Source organism: Geotrypetes seraphini, chromosome 4 (assembly GCF_902459505.1).
Source record: "Geotrypetes seraphini chromosome 4, aGeoSer1.1, whole genome shotgun sequence".
Lineage (NCBI taxonomy): Eukaryota > Metazoa > Chordata > Amphibia > Gymnophiona > Dermophiidae > Geotrypetes > Geotrypetes seraphini.
The window spans coordinates 153,677,457-153,701,846 of record NC_047087.1 but is presented as its reverse complement, the minus strand read 5'-3'; the positions used below and the strand labels follow the sequence as shown (position 1 = coordinate 153,701,846).

Genomic DNA, 24,390 nt, shown 5'->3' with positions numbered 1-24,390 from the left:
TTCAATCTTGTTTCCAGAACAATAACACAGAAGAGATTTAGTTTTAAAATATAATTTACTCAGGATCTGTTTTTAGGCAGTTTCAGGCAGATCAGAAAAGATTTAGTTTTAAAATTAAAATTTGCTCTGGAAAACAAGATTAAATTACCTCCCCAGTGCCTTGTTCCTCCATGGTCCGGTCGCTGGTTTCTCAAAATGAAGCCTTTTGAGCAATTTCCTAAACACCGATTCTGAGCACATTTTAGATTTAAAGGCTGATCTGACTGAAATTCATCCAAACTGTGTTTTTGCTCTGGAAAACGAGATTGAAATGCCTAAAAACTGATTCTGAGAATATTTTACTTTTACAACTAAAATCTCTTCTTAACTGGAAACAAGATTGAATTACCTAAAAATCGATTCTGAGCAAATTTTTATTCCGCCATTACCTTGCGATTCAAGTCGGCTTAGTTTCAACAGATCAGAAGAGATTTTAGTTGTAAAATAAAAATCATCAGAATCGTTTTTTAGGCAGTTCAATCTTGTTGTCTAGATCAATAACACAGTCTGGATGAGTGTCAAGAAGATCAAAACAGATTGTTTTACTCAAAATTGTTTTACTCAGATAAAATATATTCAGAATTGGTTTTTAGGTAGATAAATCTTGTTGAACAGCCTAAAAACTGATTCTGAGAACATTTTACATTTAAAACTAAATTCTCTTCTGATCTGCCAGACTGTGTTATTTTTCTGGAAACAAGATTGAATTACTTAAAAACTTATGCTCAGAGTTTTAACAGATCAGAAGAGAAATAAAATATACTCAGAATCGGTTTTTAGGCAGTTCAATCTTGTTTCTAGAACAATAACACAGTTTGGATGAGTGTGAGGCAGATCAGAAAAGATTTAGTTTTAAAATTAAAATTAGCTCGGTTTTGAGGTAGTTAAATCTTGTTGTTAAGAGCAATAACTCATTCAATCTTGTTTTCTTGCTCTGGAAAAGAATTACCTCCCCAGTGCCTTGTTCCTCCATAGTAAGAGATGGTCGCTGGTTTCTCCAAATGAAGCAAGTCCTTTTGAGCCATTTCCTAAACACCGATTCTGATCTGCCTCACACTGTGTTACCTAAACAAGATTGAACTACCTAAACAACAAGATTTAACTACCTAAACACTTCTTGACTAACACAGTCTGGATGATCTGCCAGACTGTATTTTTGTTCTGGAAACAAGATTGAATTACTTAAAAACCGATTCTCAGCACATTTCTATTCCGCCATTTCTATTCTATTCTTGCGGTTCAAGGCGGCTTAGTTTTAGATTTGCCTGTGTTATTGCTCTGGAAAACAAAATTGAACCACATAAAAACTTATGCACAGATATTTCTTCCCACCCAAAGTCTTATGCTCTTAGTTTCAACAGATAACTGAAAATAGAGGAGAGAGAGAGAGAGAGAGGTGATAGACATGGGTTTTAGGGAGGGAAGAAACAGAAAGGAAGTTGGACAAAAGCGAGGGATAGAGAGTAGTTGGGAAAAGAAAGGGAGATATAGTGGAGGAAGAGCTCCTGGATGAAAAAAAAGGTGGATCAGTGGAGGGAGATAAAAAAAGGAAAGATGCCAGACATCCGGGGGAGGGAAGTGAAACAGAAGAGGAGGACAGATTTGGCGGAGAAAGAAGAAAGTTACCAACAAGATTTGAAAAATAACCAGACAACAAAAACTAATTTTATTTTCTGTTTTGTGATTTCAGATTTGAAATGTGTATCCTGCCAGAGCGGTGTTAGACCACAAACGTGAGCTAGAATTTAACAGAGGAAAAGTCCTTTTTGTTTCTTTATTTTATTTTATGTTTATTTTATGCGCCAGTGTGGTTAGGAGAAGCCAAAGGGGTGAAAAAGCTACAAAATAAACCCACCAGGTTGTTTGAAAAAAACACCCAATTGGACAGGAACATCGAATCAAAATTTTTTTTCTTGAATCTGGCAGCCCTAGTTTGCACTAGATGGCTAGATGGCATCCTCTGTATTTTATAATGCAAATGAAATGAGGATTTGGTCAGATTTTTGAAGGGTCTTATATTAAGCCGATGACATGAGACAGCAGGAAACGGAAACTTTTCTTCTATTTTTGTGAATGGAAAGGCTGAGGATGTCAGAGAGTCCAGTTAAAATATGTGCTTTATATTATAGTGGTGAATGAAATTATTGTTTTACAGGTTAATAAAAAGTACAATATTCAAATTATAATGTGAAATATTTGACAAAATGAATACAATACGCAAAACGTGATAATAAACAAAATTTTTAGGGTGAACCCACCCTTGAGCAAGCAACATAGAGTTGTGGGCCGAGAGAGATCGTTGTGGGCCGAGTGTTATAACATTGCTGGCCTACCCGGTGAGGTGTTCCTAGTGGTGGTGGGAATCGTTCAAATCGAGCAAGCCGGTTTTGCGAAGGCAGTTTTTATATTTTTTCCATTGAAATCTGATTTTCTGTTTGTAGCTCCGCCCACGTGTGCAGGTGGGCCGTGAGACCCCATAGCTCACTCGGCATACCAAGTTTAGTTCAAATCGTTCAAGCCTTTTTTGCGTGATCGCGGCATACATCCGATTTTATATATATATAGATATATGTGTTATAACATTGCTGGCCTACCCGGCCGGTGAGGTGTTGGGAAATTCTGCTGAACAAACTCTGGGCCCATTTCCACCCCCCAGTTTCACACACTGAGTGGGTCTTTGGGTGTTGTTCCTGGTAGTTGTTTTGGGATCTCTTCCAATCAGTATCTCTTTCTGGTCCAAGGAAGGAAACTTTGTTAACCTGTTTGTAATAGCGCTGCTTGTGTGGCATTAGTCTATGTAGTGATCGAAAGAAAAAAACAGACCTTTGCACATTTTTGCACTATATGAGGAGATTCACATTTCCCGTGTGAAGTTAGCTTGTGCTGTATTTGACATCTAGGATAGATCTAAACTTAAAAATGAAGTGGCCAGAAGGTAAAAGCAGATAGCGTAGCTGGTTTTAAGAAATGTTTGGACAAATTCCTGGAGAAAAAGTCCACATCTGTAGCATGGAATGTTACTATTCTTTGACTAGTGACTTGGATTGGCTTCCATGACCATTGGTCTGACCAAGTTAGGCTATTCTTATGTTATTGTTCTCATCTGTAGGGGCCTTTGTTTTCACTTTTTTTTCTGAGAACTTATCAGTGTTTTTTATAATAGGAACAAAAATGGAAGAGAATTATTGTGTGTGGAATGGGGGGGGGTAATTAATTTCTTCAGCTAAATAATTCAATCCACCTCAACCAGACAACTCACGCACAGTACTTGAGAGCACAGCTAAAGATTTGAGATGGCAGCTAAAGATTTGCTAAGAAGGCGATAAAACAGTCTACTCAGTAGCATAATTAAATGAAATAACTATTTCTGAAGTTTATAGGGATTCCTAGTGGGGATGGAGGGGATTCCTCACGTGGATTGGTAGGGATGGAGGGATTCTTCATGGGTGGGACTTTTGTCTCTGCGCAACTCTTTAGTGCACAGCCGCTGCTGCCCGATTCATGATTCGAATCGATTCACCGATTCACATCATGTGAATCGATTCCTCGATTCGAATCGATTCACCGATTCACATCATGTGAATCGATTCCTCGATTCGAATCGATTCACCGATTCACATCATATGCTATGCTATGCTATGCTATGCTATGCTATGCTATGCTATGCTATGCTATGCTATGCTATGCTATGGCTATGCTATGGCTATGCTATGGCTATGCTATGGCTAGGCTATGCTATGCTATGCTATGCTATGCTATGGCTATGCTATGCTATGCTATGCTATGCTATGCTATGCTATGCTATGCTATGCTATGCTATGCTATGCTATGCTATGCTATGCTATGCTATGCTATGCTATGCTATGCTATGCTATGCTATGCTATGCTTGCTATGCTATGCTATGCTATGCTATGGCTATGCTATGCTATGCTATGCTATGCTATGCTATGCTATGCTATGCTATGGCTATGCTATGCTATGCTATGCTATGCTATGCTATGCTATGCTATGCTATGCTATGCTATGCTATGCTATGCTATGCTATGCTATGCTATGCTATGCTATGCTATGCTATGCTATGCTATGCTATGCTATGCTATGCTATGCTATGCTATGCTATGCTATGCTATGCTATGCTATGCTATGCTATGCTATGCTATGCTATGCTATGCTATGCTATGGCTATGCTATGCTATGCTATGCTATGCTATGCTATGCTATGCTATGCTATGCTATGCTATGCTATGCTATGCTATGCTATGCTATGCTATGCTATGCTATGCTATGCTATGCTATGCTATGCTATGCTATGCTATGCTATGCTATGCTATGCTATGCTATGCTATGCTATGCTATGCTATGCTATGCTATGCTATGCTATGCTATGCTATGCTATGCTATGCTATGCTATGCTATGCTATGCTATGCTATGCTATGCTATGCTATGCTATGCTATGCTATGCTATGCTATGCTATGCTATGCTATGCTATGCTATGCTATGCTATGCTATGCTATGCTATGCTATGCTATGCTATGCTATGCTATGCTATGCTATGCTATGCTATGCTATGCTATGCTATGCTATGCTATGCTATGCTATGCTATGCTATGCTATGCTATGCTATGCTATGCTATGCTATGCTATGCTATGCTATGCTATGCTATGCTATGCTATGCTATGCTATGCTATGCTATGCTATGCTATGCTATGCTATGCTATGCTATGCTATGCTATGCTATGCTATGCTATGCTATGCTATGCTATGCTATGCTATGCTATGCTATGCTATGCTATGCTATGCTATGCTATGCTATGCTATGCTATGCTATGCTATGCTATGCTATGCTATGGCTTGGCTATGCTATGCTATGGCTATGCTATGCTATGCTATGCTATGGCTTGGCTATGCTATGCTATGCTATGCTATGGCTATGCTATGCTATGCTATGCTATGGCTATGCTATGCTATGCTATGGCTTGGCTATGCTATGCTATGCTATGCTATGCTATGGCTATGCTATGCTATGCTATGCTATGCTATGCTATGCTATGCTATGGCTTGGCTATGCTATGCTATGCTATGCTATGCTATGCTATGCTATGCTATGCTATGCTATGCTATGCTATGCTATGCTATGCTATGCTATGCTATGCTATGCTATGCTATGGCTATGCTATGCTATGCTATGCTATGGCTTGGCTATGCTATGCTATGCTATGCTATGCTATGCTATGCTATGCTATGCTATGCTATGCTATGCTATGCTATGCTATGCTTGCTATGCTATGCTATGCTATGCTATGCTATGCTATGCTATGCTATGCTATGCTATGGCTTGGCTATGCTATGCTATGCTATGCTATGCTATGCTATGCTATGCTATGCTATGCTATGGCTATGCTATGCTATGCTATGCTATGCTATGCTATGCTATGCTATGCTATGCTATGCTATGCTATGCTATGCTATGCTATGCTATGCTATGCTATGCTATGCTATGCTATGCTATGCTATGCTATGCTATGCTATGCTATGCTATGCTATGCTATGGCTATGCTATGCTATGCTATGCTATGGCTATGCTATGCTATGCTATGGCTATGCTATGCTATGGCTATGCTATGCTATGCTATGCTATGGCTATGCTATGCTATGCTATGCTATGCTATGCTATGCTATGCTATGCTATGGCTATGCTATGCTATGCTATGCTATGCTATGCTATGCTATGCTATGCTATGCTATGCTATGCTATGCTATGCTATGCTATGCTATGCTATGCTATGCTATGCTATGCTATGCTATGGCTTTGCTATGCTATGCTATGCTATGCTATGCTATGCTATGCTATGCTATGCTATGGCTTGGCTATGCTATGCTATGCTATGGCTATGCTATGGCTATGCTATGGCTTGGCTATGCTATGCTATGCTATGCTATGGCTTGGCTATGCTATGCTATGCTATGCTATGGCTTGGCTATGCTATGCTATGGCTTGGCTTGGCTATGCTATGCTATGCTATGCTATGCTATGGCTTGGCTTGGCTATGCTATGCTATGCTATGCTATGCTATGGCTTGGCTTGGCTATGCTATGCTATGCTATGCTATGCTATGCTATGCTATGCTATGCTATGGCTTGGCTATGCTATGCTATGCTATGCTATGGCTTGGCTATGCTATGGCTTGGCTATGCTATGCTATGCTATGCTATGGCTTGGCTATGCTATGGCTTGGCTATGCTATGCTATGCTATGCTATGGCTTGGCTATGCTATGCTATGCTATGCTATGCTATGCTATGCTATGGCTTGGCTATGCTATGCTATGCTATGGCTTGGCTATGCTATGCTATGCTATGCTATGGCTTGGCTATGCTATGCTATGCTATGCTATGCTATGCTATGCTATGCTATGCTATGCTATGCTATGCTATGCTATGCTATGCTATGCTATGCTATGCTATGCTATGCTATGCTATGCTATGCTATGCTATGCTATGCTATGCTATGCTATGCTATGCTATGCTATGCTATGCTATGCTATGCTATGCTATGCTATGCTATGCTATGCTATGCTATGCTATGCTATGCTATGCTATGCTATGCTATGCTATGCTATGCTATGCTATGCTATGCTATGCTATGCTATGCTATGCTATGCTATGCTATGCTATGCTATGCTATGCTATGCTATGCTATGCTATGCTATGCTATGCTATGCTATGCTATGCTATGCTATGCTATGCTATGCTATGCTATGCTATGCTATGCTATGCTATGCTATGCTATGCTATGCTATGCTATGCTATGCTATGCTATGCTATGCTATGCTATGCTATGCTATGCTATGCTATGCTATGCTATGCTATGCTATGCTATGCTATGCTATGCTATGCTATGCTATGCTATGCTATGCTATGCTATGCTATGCTATGGCTATGCTATGCTATGCTATGCTATGCTATGCTATGCTATGCTCCAGGCCAGTCTCTTTGATGTTGGTTGCCAAATCATGTCTCTGCAGTCCAGGAGGTTCTTGTTGACTGGAATCACCACCACCTGCTGAAGTAGTTCAGGCATTGGGTACTGGTGGTCCACCCACATGGATCTTGAGAAAGGCTGTGAGTTTCTGGAGGAACTTGGGGTAAGTCCTCATTTGTGGGTTTTTGTTTTGTTTTTTGTTATTTATTTATTTTTGTGGGTGGTGACTCAGGGCATGGCTGGAGGCTGGTATGTTGTTTATTCCTGTTACTTGGGTGCCACTGGAAGGCCACTGCATGGCTCCCTCTAAAGGGGCATTGGGGAGAGTGTTGCTCACTGAGAGAAGTTGGGTCAGCAGGAGGATTAACTGCTGCTGCTGGTCCCACCCCTGGTGGTTCACAGGTTCATGTGCTGGTTGGGTGGCACCAACATTCTCTGTCCCAACATTCAGCATTTCCCACTGTGCCTGAAGGCAGAGGAAAAGGAGTGGTGATGATGCCTCATTTGGGCTTCTCCTGCTGTACAGCCTTTCAGTGCTATAGCTGGCTGTGAGCTGTGTGCACTCTCTGCCTAGGTTTCTGAAGTGGGCTGAGGATTTCAAACCTGGAGGTGGACCTTTGGGGAGGCATTGCACCACATTGCAGCACCACACTCTGAGAAGAGTTCCCCAGGACTGCCCCTTTTGCCAGAGACAAAGGAAAAATCTGTGCTGCAATTGGTTGCCAGCAGTTTCCATCATGGCTTGTTGCTAAGACACTTCTGGGATTGCTTACCAAGTGCCCTGCCCATGTCTGAGCTCCGAGCTTAATGTGAAAGGCAGACTCCTGTGCTGCAAAGGTTCTTCCTGACTTAAGGGGGAGGGGGGAGGTGACCCTGGCAGCAGACCCGGAGCTCCCCCTTAAAAGGGGAGGGGCTAAGGATCACAGATCAGCTTGCTTTCAGCTTGTTCTGAGATCAGGGCAGGCAGAGGAGAGAAGCAGAAGGCAGGACAGAGGAGACACATGGAGGCAGAAGGGAAGGAGCAGGAGAGAGGCAGAGGGTGAGGGGCTGAGGTGGGCTCTGCCCACTCCCTGACATCACCGGCAGCAGACCCGGAGCTCCCCCTTAAAAGGGGAGGAGCCAACGGCACGCAGCCATTCGGCACGCAGCGAGAGCGCCTTTGCGAAGGAGCCTTGAGAAGGAGCCCAGGCAGCCCAGCAGCAAAAATCTAAGGTACTTTTCTTCTCTTCTCACTCTTCTCTCTCAACTGGACTGCACTAACCGATCAGTTCAGGATCCTGGAGAGAAAACTGAAACTGAGGGCAAGGAAGATAGCCTTCTCAGAGATCCTGCCAGTACCTAGAGCAGACATAAGGTGGCAGAGCAATAAACGATGGTGCGAGGAGGAGGGTTTCCTTTTTGCACGGAACTGGACAATTTTCCTGGGAAAGAATAAGCTCTACAGGAGAGAATATGCTGCTCAGGGAGAGAATGCCTGTTCTGAAACTCAGACTACAAAAATTTCATAAAGTCTGAAAAATTGTCCAGCTCCTGCGGTGTAGAGTGACTTAGATGACTTAAATTTGCGTTTCTTTGGCTGCAGAGGATCCACAGCTGAGCGAATGCCGTGCCAAGTCTTGAAAGCAAAGAAGGCTGCCTTGCCACCTTTCCCAGCTGCACCATGTGCCACAAGGATGCTCTAAAAGTACTAAATTTGTGCAATCCTGGCAAAAATCCACATGAGGAGAGCCCAAAGACTCCATCCCAGCAAGTTCAGTTCCAGGCAAAATTTTCAGTTTTGGAGAAGGAAAAAGCTTGCTAAAAATCCACCATTCACACCAAAATCGTGCAAAAATGGCGATTTTTCAGGAAGGGGAACACTCAAAACCTCACTTTTCCAATCTCCCCTGATTCATCTCATAGGCTGACAGCCTGTACTCACTGTGCCCTGACAGAAGATCTATGCTGCAGCCTGCCTCAGCTGTCTCACAGAAGCTGGATGAAAAATTCACTGCCTCAATGCTGGGAATGCTTCTAACTTTATCTCCACCCTTGCGGACCAATGGATGCACACTGGGACAGGTGGAGGTGAGAAGATGAGGTGGTGAAGCAGAGGTGAGAAGACACAGCCCTGTCTGACACCACTGAGTCTTTTAAGGGTGCCCAACAGCCTGCTTAACAGGAGGTGAGACCACTTAAGGGATGGCCCTGAGCTCCAGAGAAAACTATACAGGCTGGCTAACAGGTACCCCAGTGGGATCGACCAGTCAGCTACAAAGGATTTACCATACCAATCCCCCTACTTCCCAGCTAGTCCTCGATCCCCTAAAAGTACTATCTTGGTGGTCTGGGATGGGGGATGTCTTCAGACAGAATCACAGTCGTTCTTGCTGAACACAAAATGTCATTAGTCTGCAAAAATGTCAAATGTCAAATGTCTGCAAAAGGAAACATGACCTCTTACCATTTTACAGTTAGTGCCAGTCTGGGCAAGAGCAACTATGCATGAAGACCACCCTAGACTACCAATGTAGTACCAATGTACCAGTGTACCAAAGGTAGCACTTTTAGATGGTTGAGAGTTATCTGGAAATGGGTGCTTTACCCATTCCCCAAAATGTCCAAGCACCCTCAGGTGTCGAGCTGGGGGAAGTACTGTATATGTATGATCTTTGGTAAGTTTGTGAGCTGGGGAGGACCCTGCTCTGCCAATATGTAACAGCAAAAAAAAAAAAATGGAGTATAAAGTTCCAAATGTACTTTTTTGGGTGTCAGGGGTGGAGAGTGTACTTTTTTGGCATGTCAGGGGTGGAGAGTGGGAGTAACTGCACTAAGCACATCTATATTACTGCACTCTAACTAGTTAGCGCACAGATACTGCGTGAGCCTTACTGCCTATAAAAAAAGGATTGCAATTAAGTGCTCATGGGGCAATTTAAAAAAATGGCTGTGTGCTGTCAACCTTAACGAAAATATTAATATTAATAAAAAAATTAATAAAATTAATTAAAAAATTAATTAAATTAATTAAAAAAATATATAATATTAATATTAATAAAAAAATTTAAAAATCATTTTACAACTGTGGTAAAAATGGCCTTAGCGCCTGAGAAAGACACGTGTAAGGATATGTTAAAACCCCTTTTTGCCGCAGCTTTGTAAAAGGACCTTGAATTACTTGAAAAAGGCATGATCTAAATCCTAAAAATAAACACAAAATGTTTTTTAAAAAAACAAACCTCCTGTTCCTAATAAATAAGTCCCTACCAAGTTCTTTAATTCAAATGAGTCTGTATAGTGAACAGCAACAAAACCAGAGAAGAGAAGACTTCGTCTGCAGTAAGAAACCAACCAGAGCAAACAAAAAAAACTGCAGGCTTGTACACGATGCAGGCAAATTTTATTGTGACAAATAAATCATATCTAAAAACCTTTTACCACGCGAGGGACCCAACACGGTCCGTGTTTTGGACAACCTTCCATGGTAAAAAAGGAGGAAAAAAAAAATTGTCACAAAAAAAGCTGTAAAGATAACGTTAATGTCACGCCAAAAGTCGCAAATTACTGTAAATGATCGCCAGAGTGAACACAATACTTATTCAGATTCAGATGTGCATCTTTATTGTTTTGTAAATTGCTGATGTGATCATTTCAACTGACCAAATTTCTCCCTTACCACCAGTTCATAAAGAGAAATGTGTCAATGAGTTCTTCAGCTCCTACACCTTTGCCTCTGTACACTGTGATTTGAGAACAGTCATGGGATGTGGTAAAGTGTTCCAATGGCAAAACTTAAGATTCTTGAAATGGTGCCTTAAGTACTGTACTGTACTGCCACCTAATTTAATCGATTTAATTGGTTTTAATCGGCACAGTAATTGACCATGTTGTTTAAAACTAATTACTCAAGATACCTACCAAAACAGCATCTACAGAGGTACCTAGTGGCATTTTTAAGGTCGCAGTAGGTGTGGTTTTAGCTGGAAGTGACCTTAGGCACCTCTGTAGACATGATTAATGGGTAATATAGGTGCTGTTAATGTAGGCTTTTACTGGTGCCTATGATTCTACAAACGTTGCGACATTGACAAGTGATCGGCACCACTTTTGGAGGTGGCTGCTGATCATGGCACCATTTGCAGAAACTGGCCCTAAATGCACAATATTTATTTCCTTTTTTTGCAGGGGAATGGGCAATCAGCATACTGATAAGTATGGGATGAACACAGAGAATCTCTAATCAGAAAATAATGGGTATATATTGAAGGAACTAAGGCATTTAAATTAAATGATTAATTTATGGAGCATGTATGGTTGGGCAGACTGGATGGACCATTTGGGTCTACCATCATTTACTATATTACTGTGTTATATGTTACTATAATTAGTTAGTGTGACCAGTACAGCAATTTCTTTTTTTAATGAATACTAATGCTATCAGCAGCGCAAGGCCATGTATTGAACAAATGGTAAAAAGCCCTTTTTCACGGCCATACTACAAATGGTCTTAGAGAGTGGGAAATATCTGTATAAAGATGTACAGTACTAAGCTCATTTTTTTTAAGGGGTCCTTTTACCAAGCTGCGCTAGCGGGGTTAGCATGTCGTACATCATGCGCTATCCCCTATGGCCAGCTAAAAAACTAACGCCTGCTCAATGCAGGCATTTAGCGGCTAGTGCGGCAGGCGGTTTAACGCCGTGGTATTACACAGCTTGATAAAAGGACCCCTAAGTCATAGTTTTCTGCCTTAACACATTTAGGATAAAAACTCCACTGGAGAAGATGCATCTCTAATTACCCTTTACTTAGTTAGCAACTGCATCATGAACTGCACAAATGAGCCATGAAAACTACCTGGGTCAGTGCATCAAGCTCTGACCTAGCAGTATTCAAAATCCAGGCTACAAGCCCATTTTTTTCAAGGTTGTTTTTAACTCCTAAACCCCACTCGCTTGTAAAGCACCCATGCCTGAGAAACTCCCTAACCTCTTACTTGTCCTGTTTGTCTGTCTGATTAGATTGTAAGCTCTACTGAGCTGTGTAAGTCTAGCAGCACTACAGAAATGATACGTAGTAGTAACTCATTACCAGTTATTTTTGCCTTCTAACCCAGAAGAAAATTTAAAATAAGCCAGATGTAAGAGAAAAAAAATAGCTTCAGCATCAAGTGGCAGTGAATCAGGGATGGTGTTTCCATTTCACAATATACAATACACCTTAAGTATGGCATATCACAACCCATTTTTATTCAGTACACAGATGCTCCTCAGCCAATATATTGTCTATCGAGTTTTTAAAGTATATGCAATGCAAATATTACAGCCAATGTTATGCACTTCCTACTTGCTTGTTTAAAATTACATCAAAATGTGGTGCTTGAAATCATGGACGTAGGTAACACTTTGTCACTCTTTGTCACCCTAAACCACAAAAATATTGATGTGTACATAATTATAATATCCTTAAAAGATGACTAACAATACAATAACACAAACACCTGCTTTCAGATAGCTCAAGAGCTTAAAACGTTTGTGCTTCTAAGTGGGTGCAGGTCCAGGGCAAAAGGGAGAGGAAAATAACAATGCAAGCACAATGCATTAATTTCACCTCCCTTAAATTCCCGCTTCATGGTGAAAAGCTGAGAAGAAATCACTTTCTCCACAATGTGGAATTACTATATACCATGCTTTCTCACAGATAATTGACAGCAGATCAAGGCACACTGTACTAAATATGTAGCATTTTGAATGGATGATTTCGAAGGCAATGTTCACTGGGCAAGATCAGATGTTCTGACTTGGTTACCAGGCCTAGGAGGTCCATAAAGGGTAACAGATGCTATGTGGTTATTCTGCATCACCTGAAAATTTGAGAAATAACAGTTAAATTTCCTAATGACATTTTTGTAGACAAGATTATGTCAAGGAAGCTCAATTCTGTTTTTGAATATAAAGACATACAAATAAAAACAAGCAAAAGATCATGTAAAATGAAGGGTTCACAAATTCTAATAAGCTATATTTCCCATTTGATGTTTTGAAAAGGAAACTACCATATATACTCGAATATAAGTCGATCTGAATATAAGTCGAAAACCCCATTTGTTGACATCAATTTTGTTAAATGGGTTATGTGGAAATATGCAGTAACAAAGAGCTTATGCAGTAATATGCAGTAACAAAGGGATTCAAAGTACATTAAAGGGATTCAAAGAAGGATTGGACAAGTTCCTGAAGGATACAGGGATTGAGGGATTGAGGTATAAATGGTATAAAGGGAATAAATGGAAGAATAATGAGGATTGAAAGGTTTTAGTCAAAGGATCACTTACAGGTCATAGACCTGATGGACCGCCGCGGGAGCGGATTGCTGAGCGCGATGGACCCCTGGTCTGACCCAGTGGAGGCAATTTCTTATGTTCTAGTTTCTGATAGAATATTAAGTGATATTAAAGTGTAAAATGTTTTTATCTTGTATTGCACTTATTGAAAGTTTTAAAATGAATAAAGAATATATTAAAAAAGAAAAGAAAAGAGAGAGCCTCTCTGGCCACCTGGCGGTGGTTTCTACAGATCTGATCCCCTAACAGATATGTGTTTGATAGCTTGTCTCCCAGAGCCTGTAACTACTTGCTGAATATGTGATGGGATGGAGGGGAGGGGTTGGACTTGTGCTGTACCTGGGGCCACTGTGAAGAACACACATGGGTGGCCCATTTTGGTCTGTATTCTTTGTTAAAATATTAATTTAAAAAAATGATTATAGTGTAGAACGTTGTTAGGATTTAATAAAACAAATTATCACTTTAACTTTGCCAAATCCACTTTAACTTTGCCAAATCCACACTTTCTCTTCTGTTGTTTTATTTAACAGTATATGAGAAAGCTACTATTGCAGGCTTTGGCTAAATCTCTGAGCTAGAAAAAGAGATAAGAGGAACAATATTCAGACTGCAGGAGGCAGGCTGGCACTGATCGCGGATATTCAATGCCAGGCCATTTCCAGTGTATATCTAGTTTATTTTGGGCTGGCTAAGTCAATTTTCAGTGCTGGCTTGCTAAGTTTTAGCAATCAAAGACAAACGTGCTATCTAAGCGGCCTAATTTGGCCGATAAACTTAGCCGGTCAGCATTTAAAATTGGCACCCAGCCAAGTTATAGCTGCTAATATTTAGTGGAGATAGCTGGCTGGCTGGCTACATTAGCTAGCTGGCCTAATGCTATTTAACTAGCCAAGAGCCATTCCAGGCCAGTTAAATTGCACTGATATAACCATAAAACTGTAAGGTAATGCTAGAACTATCCTAGAACTGTGCCAAAAAAGTTCATAAAGATCAAGAATACAGAAGTTATATGTCAAATATTACCAAATGTAATATTGTATTACTTGTCAATCTTAGATGTTATTTACAGAAATTATAGAAAACCTTTCACAGTATTTTTCTCCCATTCCAGTTGATTTGAAGTATATTCTTCTAACCTCAAAGATCATCTGTTGAAGTCCAAAACAAAATGTTGATCCAAACGGATTTGTGTTGTTTGGAGAAGATGACCTGCATGAAGAAAACCAATTGTTCTTATTTGAAAACAGAACGGTGATGCAAGTTTAGTTTTACATACTTTTGTGAGCAACTATTTGTATATCTCTTTAAAAAACATTTTATTTAACTTAAAAAGCAACCCATGGACATATACATATTTAAAAAATGTTTTTGAGGTCCTTTATTTGGCCTAAGTCACAAATACCAATGATAAAACATCATACAAATAAGAAGGGAAGTGCAAAGTACTCCAAGACCATAATGAGTGATGATCTGTTGCACCCAGAAGTAATTAACAATGACAAACTCATAGAACTACTTGGGAACTACATTTCTGATGTACTTCCCAAGCCACCCTTACATTTCTATTTTCCTTCTTTGCGGAAATGAAAACTAGAAATTGCAACAGAATTTTTGAAATTTCCAGATACCAAACAGTGCAGGTGGCTCCATAATCTATAATAAGAGCGCGCATGTGCTGTCGAAAGTCCGTGAGTCCTGGTTGCGTGAGGTGTGCTTCTGTGCCAGTCCTCACGGCGCCTGCGCTAGCTGGAGGTACGTGTGCCAGCGACTCCTCCCTCCCGCTGCCGGTCCTCTTCAAAGCGGCCTGCTGAGGTTCTCCACCTTGCAAGCTGCTATCCACCTTCCCGATGCAATGCAAGAAACAAAAGGATCGGTGAAGAAAACTATAAGAAAAAAAAAGCAAGGCTGCGATTGGCAGCGGCTGCTGCTACTCCTCCAGTCGCCTAGCTCCTCTCCGCCGGCCCCGGCTGGCAGCCCCCTCCGCCCTGTGCTCTCTGCTCCGGTGATCCGCGCAGGAGAAGGATCGTGATCAACCTATTGGGGGAAATGCTTCCGGGTCCTGCCTTCGAGGAAACAGAAAGTAGGCAGGACCCGGCAGTAAGAAGAACAAATGCTTATGTCTCCCGCATTATCCCGTAGCGAACGCCCAGCTAAAAGGCTGAAAGAACACTGGAGAGGAAGGCTGATCGGCCCGTAGATCAGGACGGCAACACGAGTCTATCACAGAGCCCGGGATAGGCTCCGCGATCGACTCGCGTTGCCTTCCTGAGCTACTGGTCGATTGCGATCGACGCGTTGGGCACCCCTGCTCTAAGATATCCCATGTGCCTGTTCCATGCTTTCTAGAATTCAGACACAGTCTTTGTCACCACCTCTACTGGCGTACTATTCTATGCATCTATCACACTTTCTGTAAAAAGGTATTTGCTATTAAGCTTATCCCCTCTTAACTTCATCCTATGTTCTCTAGAGTTTCCTTTCAATTGAGACTTGCCTCATACACGTAGGTATTTAAACATCTCTATCATATCTCCCCTCTCCCACCTTTCCTCCAAAGTATACAGTACATTTTGAAATATTTGAGTCCATCCCCATACGCCTTGACTTAGATCTCCAACCATTTTATTACCCAATTATCCAATTCCATCCTGTTTATATCTTTTTGAAGGTGTAGTCTCTAGAACTGTACACAATATTCTAAATGAGGTCTCACCACAGCCTTATATACCTCCTTTTTCTTACAGGTCATTCCTCTCCCTATGTATCCAAGCATCTTTCTAGATTTCGCCGTTGCCTTTTCAACCTGTTTGGCAACCTACTATTTATTATACTCAAGTTCTGCTCCTCTTTCATGCACAAATGTTCTTCACCCCTAAACTGTGCCATTGCCATAGGTTTTCGCAGCACAAATGTGTGAACTTGCATTTCTTAGCTGCCAAATTTCAGACCATTTCTCAAGCTTCACTAGGTTCTTCCTCATGTTATCCATTTCATCAGGATATCATCTGCAAAGAGGCAAATCTTACCAGACAGCCATTCAATAATATCGCTTATAAAAATGTTAAAATGAACAGGCCCAAGAACTGAACATTGAGGCACATCACAGGTAATATCCCCTTCCTCAGAGTGATCTCCATTGCTTTCCACGCAACCAGTTCTTGACCCAGTCCATCACTTTGGGGCCCATCCCGAGGTAACTCAGTTTATTTATTAGATGCTTGGGTGGAACACTGTCAAAACATTTGCTAAAATGTAAATACACCACATCTAGTGCGCTCCCTCTATCTGATTCTCTGGTCACTTTCATGTAGAGGGACCACATTCGCCCTTCTCCAGTCCTGCGGTACCATTCCTGAGTAGCATTGCAAAGGTTGAGCCGCCAGAACTTCCCTAAGTTCCTTCAGTACCCTTGGATGTACACCATCCAGCTCTTTCGCTTTGTCCACCATTGGTTTAGCTAGCTCCTCATAAAAACAATCCTCTGAAAAACAATCAGGGACTACCACACCCCCACCCCTATTTGCTTTTGTCTTTTGCAGTCCTGCTCTTGGCACTTCAGTTGTGATCAAAGAACAGAAATATTTATTGAGCAATACAGCTTCATCCCCTTGAGTTTCACGTTGTCACTTTTGCACTTCCTCCTATCACCAATATATATATTTTTAACCTTGTACTACAGTATAATCTCATTATAATCTCATTATAATCTCATTATAATCTCATTTTTAACCTTTATACAGTATAATCTCATTATAACAGACTCGCTTATAACGGAACCTCGTCTATACCAGTGAACGAGGTTCACTGGTCCCAGCCAAGGGCCTTTATAAACATGCAGAAAATCATCGTATATAGCGGACTCGCATATAACAGACTTTCGGATATAATGGACAACCAATTTGGTCCCCAAAGCCGCTTTTAGCTGTAGTTTTATTTGGCTATAATTAACACGCAGGCTCCGTCTACAAGACTCATGGCGTGCTGGTGATATAGTATCAAAATGCAGCTCAGAAGAAAATGTTGCTTTAGAACACCTTTTAATGTTCTGGTTTTGCAATCATTTCGTGCCATACCAATGTTTTGCTGAGTCTTGTTCTTGATGATGCTGATATGCTTGTGCAGAGACTGTTGTTCATTGATTGTATGTTGTTTCAAGATGACCTAAATAAAGATTTTAAAAATGCAAATCTGGATATAACCGACTGTTTTTCCAGGTCCCTTGGTCCTTTATAACAAGATATTGTTATACCCCAATGTATGGTGGTAGGGGTTAAGTGAAATGCGCACTGACAGACGCCAGGTCCCAGGTTCAGTTCCCTCACAGGTTCAGTTCCCTCACAGATAAACGAGCACAGCCAGAGGTGATTATAGAAAGAATATATTATAGAAATAGCAATATTTATAATCATTACAATATTTATAATCATTACAATTAAGCATTACAATTAAATAGAGAGCAACGCAGTTTCCCTGCCTTACAGAGCGTGAAGTTTCAGAGAAAGGCAGAGAGAAAGAGGAAAGGGGGATGGTCTAAGCTTCGTGTTACATAGATAAAGGGAAGGATAGAGAGAGAGAGCTAAGAGAGAACCAGAGTGCCAAGCAAAGAGCCAAGAGATAGCTAGATAGAAAGAGAGATCCATTGATAGAGCAGAGAGCAGGCTTGGAATCTTATTCTGACTAGAGAAAATATTGTATCTCCCAGTATCTTTCTGTTTAGAACTTGCAAACTGTTTGAGACAATGGTCAATTTAATTGACAAAGGAGAGTGTGATATCATGCATGGTGATGGGATTAGCCTCTGGCTTCTTTGTCCCATTCAAGCAGGCCTAAGCACCCTTTGTCCTAAGCACCCTCTTAATCAGACATTAACACCTTTTAGCTAGTCATGATTCAATCAGGGAAACTTAAAACATATCAGGGATACTTAAAACAGTTTCCCTGCACTAAGGGTCTATCTGCCTTCCCATGCCAGAGTCAGATTGATATAATTTTCCATAGGACTCTAGGCTGAAGCTAGATTGAGATAAATGAAAAAGATAATCTAGAGCTGAAGAAAAGGATGTAGACTGAGGCTCCTTGTGATGAAGATTGCACCAAGTGGAAAACCTAGTCCACTTCTGGTTATAACATTGCCTGGTGGCCGGTTTTCTGGAAGCATTTAAAATGTCTTTGATAGATTGTCAGGCCTTTTTGACAGCTCGCAATAGACGCTGCTGGGTGTAAACTTGAAATTACTAAACGGGTCTGTGGCTGAGGGCTGATTCCCGGCGCCTCGCGGGTGAAGACTGAGCAGAAGTATTTATTTAACAGTTGGGCTTTTTCCGAGTCCGTTTCTACATAGTCTCCATCTGGTTTTCTGAGACGTACTATCCCTCCCGAGTGTTGGGAAAGGTTGAAAGCCTGCGCCAACTGAGGAATCCTTAGGTGAAGTCTGGCAAAAGGAGTCACATCAACTGTAGAGGCCCTGTATTGGCAATGTTGATTTCCCACCCAAAATCTGAGGAACTTGCGAGATGTGAATGTGAATGTAAGTCTTGTGATCCAGAAGGGGATATAAAGATGCTAGAGAGGGCATCCAAAAATTTTCTTAGAGAAATTTGTTGAGAGCTCTGAGATCTAATATCAGTTGGAGACCTCCTGTCTTCTTCGGGACAAGGAAGTAGCGGGAGTAAAACCCTGTGTTCTGCTGTTCCAGGGGAATTTTCTCGATAGCACTGAGAACAAGCAGAGCTTGGACTTCCTGGAGAAGAAAAAGAAAGGCCTGCGAAACTCTCTTAGTGGGGTGAACTGGTGGAATTTAAAGGAAATGAAGAGAATAACCTTCTTTGATTGTGAGCATCCAGAGGTCAGAAGTGATTAGTTCCCAGCGATGGTAATAATGATGAAGACAACCCCTGATGGGAAGAGGTGACTGATCGATATTATGCTCTAGCTGAGATGGTCAAAAAGGCTGTGTGATTTTGGATGCAGCAGGTGTTTGAGCTTTTTGCAGATGTTGTTGGTGCTGCTTCTTCTGTGGTGGTCTGGAATAAGGCACAGACTTTGGAGGATAGCGCCTCTGATAAGAGGAAGATGGTTTGTATCGTTGGGAAGCAGAATATTTGGCCTTAGATCTGATCAGTGTGGCAAAGGATTTCTCATGTTCAGTTTCTTTGTGGCATTTTCAATGGAGTCCCCAAATAGTTCATCTCCAATACAAGGGGTGTCTGTCCTGGAGATTAGGGTCCATATCAATGATCCACAACCATACCAGCTGCTGCATGGCTATTGAGAATTTTGTAACTCAAGAGGCCTATTCGAAAGCATCATATGACGACTGCACCAGATGTAATCGAAGCTGAGTGAGAATACGATACATATGTTTGAATTCTGACAGCTGATGCGAAAGCAAATATTTGAAAAAGGTTGGCATGGTCTTTATCCCAAATTTCAAATATGAAGTAAAGAAAAAAATTATAATTCAAATTTCTGTTGGTCATCATAGAGTTTTGGTATAATCTGCAACCAAACTTGTCCATGGTTCTACCCTCACACCTGGGGGGTACCATAGCATACACTTTAGAAGGGTTAGGCTTCTTTAGAGAAGATTCCACCACTGGTGTGAGAGCTGAGGTTCTCAAAACCCTTACACTGGATGACCTTGTAGCGAGAGTTCAGTTTCCCAGGAACTGCTGGAACTGAGTATGAATATTCAAACTTTTACGAAAAGAGTGTTTAAGGATGCCATTTATGGGAAGATTAAGCAATTCCTTAGGAGGGTGTTTAAGATCTAACTCCTTCATATACTCCTTGATATACTTGGAGTTTGCTTCCAGTTTAATTTTAAGGACCTTACTCATCTGAGGAATGAACCGGTTAAAAGAAACTGGTTCAGATGGTGGAAAGTTCCCTTTGAGAGATGAAACGAGGAGAACCCTCTGTGGAGCCTCTGTGGAGAAAGGTGAAGCTCCATGAGTATGAAATGGATGTCTGAATCCTCATCTATGAAGGAAGATGAGTATCGCAGCCTAGAATGGTGTGGAGTTAAAGGAGCTTACCAGAACGTGCAGGCGAGACATGCTTAGATTTGGAGACATGCGTCCCCGATTTTGAAAATGGCGATGAATGTCTAGAGAAACTGGACCCATGCCTCGATGAGCGATATTTTCGAGAGACTGATCGATGCCTCGATGAGCGATGTTTCGGAGAGACTGATCGATGCCTCGATGAGCCAAGTTTTGGAGAAGAGGAAGATTGGCACTTCAGTGGAGAGCTATGCTTTGAAGAGCGGTGCTTTGGTGAAGCAGATCGATGCTGAGAAGACCGATGCTGAGAAGCATGGCTCAAAGACGAGGATCGATGTCGTTGAGGCAGCATCGGGGTCTTGATATGGCATCGGGGTCTGTTGGCATGGAGCGATGCTCAGACTGGACTGGTATCGGAGGTGCTGACATAGGAGTGAACATCGAGAACATGCTACCAAACTCCAACTTAAAGAGAGCATTGAGCTTCTCATTAAAGGCTTGCACTGATACTATAGGTGTAGACGTCAGTATTACTGGTGCTGCGGTGCGCTTTGGGAAGGAAGACATCAAAGAAGATGCTCCTTGAGGCTTGGAGGCAAGCTTGATTAAGGGTCTCTGTGTGGCCGGCACGAATGCACTCGATGCCTGTGTATCCTTCTTAAGGTACGACGACCAAAACTGGACGCAGTACTCCAGGTGCGATAACGGCAGGATAACTTCTTGCGTTCTGGTTGTAATACCTTTCTTGATAATACCTAGCATTATATTTGCCTTCTTAGAGGCCACTGCGCACTGTGCCAACGGCTTCATTGTCCTTCCACCATCATCTCCAAGTCCTTTTCTAGGGTACTTTCACCCATTACTAGCCTCCCATTGTACTTTGGGTTTCCATTTCCTACATGCAAGGCTTTACATTTCTCTACATTAAACTTCATCTGCCATTTTGTCGCCCACTCTTCTAGCTTGTTCAGGTCCCTTTGCAAATCCTCACAGTCCTCTTTGGTCCCAACTGCGCTAAATACTTTGGTGTCGTCTGCAAATTTTATTACTTCATACTTCGTCCCTGTTTCTAGATGATTTATAAATACATTGAACAGCAGCGGTCCGAGTACCGACCCCTGCGGAACACCACTAGTGACCCTCCCTCCAGTAAGAGTAGTGGCCTCCTACCCTTTGCTTCCTAGCCGCCAACCAATTTTTGATCCATCTATATACTTCTCCTTCCACCCCATGGTTCTTCAGTTTCTGTAGTAGGCATTCATGGGGTACCTTGTCAAAGGCTTTTTGGAAATCTAAGTATACGATGTCTATGGGGTCCCCTTTGTCTATTTGTTTGTTAATTCCTTCGAAGTGCAATAAGTTTGTTAGGCATGATCTTCTCTTGCAGAAGCCATGTTAGCTTGTTTTCATCAGTTCATTCGTTTCTAGATGTTCGTCGATGCTGTCTTTTTTTTTTTTTATTATTTAATATTTATTGAATTTTTCAATATAATCAAGCATAAAACTTGTACAGAAAGGAAATTCAGCATGAAATTAATACAATTGAAAAGATATATAAAAGAATATCAAATATAAGCATAAATTTCTACTCAAGTCCTCAATCAGATCCAAGAGGGGTAATAGGCGAATCAAAGTAATTATATTTAAACCAAGCAATAACTAGTTGAATGAGATTAAAGCACCCTTTCTTAAACTAAGCACTTTCTTTCTCCAGAGATGCAGTTGAGAGAAAGGTTGTCAGTTGAGATGGCTCAAAGAAAACATATTTATGAGAATGATAATTAATAACACATTTACATGGATGTCGCAAGTAAAAGGTCGCCCCCAGAGATATAACACCAGGTTTCCTTAACAAAAATTCTCGTCTCCTTCTCTGTGTATCCCTAGCCAAATCTGGGAACATCTGAATTTTACAACCTAAAAATTCTTTGTGTTTATTTTTAAAGAAGAGTCTCAGCAACCAGTTTTTATCTGGTGCGAGAGCTACTGTCAAAAGTAAAGTGGCAGGGGTCACCAATTCTCTATCAGACATTTCCAAAATATTAGATATGTTCATTAAGTCAGGTCCCATTTTCTGTTGTTGTTGGTCTTGAGTTTTATTTGGAAGGTAATAGACCTGCGTAAATGGTGGTAACGACTCTTCAGAAAGTTCCAATACTTCCGTCATATAACGTTTCAACATTTCCCTTGGGGCTATCATAGAAGCCCTAGGGAAATTTATCAGTCTGAGATTATTATTACGAGAGAAATTTTCCATTGCCTCCATCTTCCTTCTTAGGTTAGTATTGTCTTTAATTAATGTCTCAGTAATTTATTGGGAGACTTTTAATTCTTGACAGACATTCTGTACTGAAGTTTTTGAGTCCTCAAGTCCAGTCTTTAAATTTTTTATCTCAATTTCATGATTATTAAGTTTCTTTTCTAATTGTTGTAGTTGTGGGTTTATAGATCTTGCCAAATTGGCCACAAGATCCCACAGAGAATCTAATGTAACCTCTCGGGGCTTCTCAATTTGAAAAGGTTGTAAAGGTTGTAATTTTAATTTGGTTAGCTCACCCTCTGGCAGCGTGTCTCCTACGGCAGTCTGTCGAATTCTCTCATCCCCCACTGCTTCCTCCTCAGTCTCCTCGCTCAGACTCCTCTGCACCGGCAGGGAGTCCTGCCACACAGTTCCCCCGTTGTTCTCCTTAGCCTCCGGGAGGAGGTGAACTCCGACCTCAGGAAGTACCTCCTCTCGCGGGGAACTGGTTGACTGAGGGCGTGGGGGAGGTGCCCTTACTTCGGGGCTCAACGATGTCTCCGGCCCCATGGAGAGCGACACAGATGCGCCTCCACCATGCGTCTCCCGCGGGGAACTCCCCGAAGCTGTCGGCGTGCCCTGCATTCTCCTCATCAGTTCCTCGATGTTTCCGAAGACGGCCGTTCTGGAGCGCTGCGAGGCTCCAGCAGCGCTGCGTCCCCTCCTCTTCGGCATTATAACAGGTAAATAGTTGCAGTAGACAAAGATATTTTAAGGAGCTTCAGGGAGAGTGAAGCTCAAACAACTCCTCGTGCGGCCATCTTGGATCCTTTTTGTCGATGCTGTCTTTTATCAGCGTTCCGCCATCTTCCCCGGAACCGAAGTCAGACTTACCGGTCTGTAGTTCCCTGGGTTCTCGATCCTTTTTTAAAGATGGGCGTAACATTAGCTATCTTCCAATCCTCCAGGATCATGCCTGTTTTCAGAGCTAGGTTACAAACCTGCTGTACTAGTTCCACTATTTCCTCCTTTAGTTCTTTCAGTACCCTGGGGTGGATTCCAGAGATTTGTCAGTTTTTAATCTATCTGCTTATATACGTCTTCGAGGCTTACCTCCACGGATGTTAATTTTTCTGCTTGATCTCCTATGAAGATTTTTTTCAGGTTCCAGCAGTTTGTAAAAACTGATGAAAAGAACATGTTACGCCTATCCGCCATTTCTTTTTCCTCCTTCACCACTCCTTTCCTATCTCTGTCATCCAGCGGTCCCACCTCCTCCCTTGCCGGCTGCTTCCCTTTAACATATCTGAAGAACGGTTTGAAATTTCTCTTCATATTCTCTTTTTGCTCTTCTAACCATGTGGTGACATTCATTTGGAAATGGAAAAAAGGACAAAACCGGGGAGAACTGGAAAGAGCACAGGAAACATCAAAAAGAATGTTTCTTGTCTCCTATCGCTTTCTTCACTTCTTTAGTTATCCATGCTGGGTCTTTTGACATCCTTTTCTAAATCTGGGGATTGGCTAAGGAGTAGTCCACCGAGTTGCATATGGAGGTCTCCCTCCCTGACCTCCTTCAAATGTTTCACACTTACATTAAGGCGATGTCCCTTCAGGAGACACAGTTCAGGCTTCTACACCGGGCATATCTCACCCGTTCTAAGGGGTTTGTTATGGGATAGTGGCCTGACGGTATGTGTGTTAAATGTAAGACTCAGAGAGGTACATTTCTTCATTCCTTTTTTGACTGTCCCCAGCTGGCTTTCTGGTCCTCAGTACACACTTGCCTTGAGCGGATGC

The 24,390-nt window shown here is 41.7% G+C and overlaps 1 protein-coding gene across 10 annotated transcripts in view; it reads right to left on the bottom strand.

The window, feature by feature from the left end:
- Positions 1 to 11,549: 11,549 nt before the first annotated feature.
- C4H16orf70 (chromosome 4 C16orf70 homolog) overlaps positions 11,550 to 24,390 on the bottom strand; it is a 1,667,531-nt gene continuing 1,654,690 nt past the window's right edge. For 4 of the 10 annotated variants that reach the window (XM_033942202.1, XM_033942205.1, XM_033942203.1 and 1 more), the window contains 2 exons: positions 14,484 to 14,556; positions 11,550 to 12,864 (listed from right to left, as the gene is read on the bottom strand). In XM_033942202.1, the coding sequence (XP_033798093.1) occupies positions 12,775 to 12,864; positions 14,484 to 14,556 (163 nt within the window). In that variant the 3' untranslated portion in view covers positions 11,550 to 12,774. Of the gene's footprint in view, positions 12,865 to 14,430; positions 14,557 to 24,390 lie in introns of all 10 variants that reach the window. The other 6 variants (XR_004539236.1, XR_004539235.1, XM_033942204.1 and 3 more) reach the window with 2 other exon arrangements.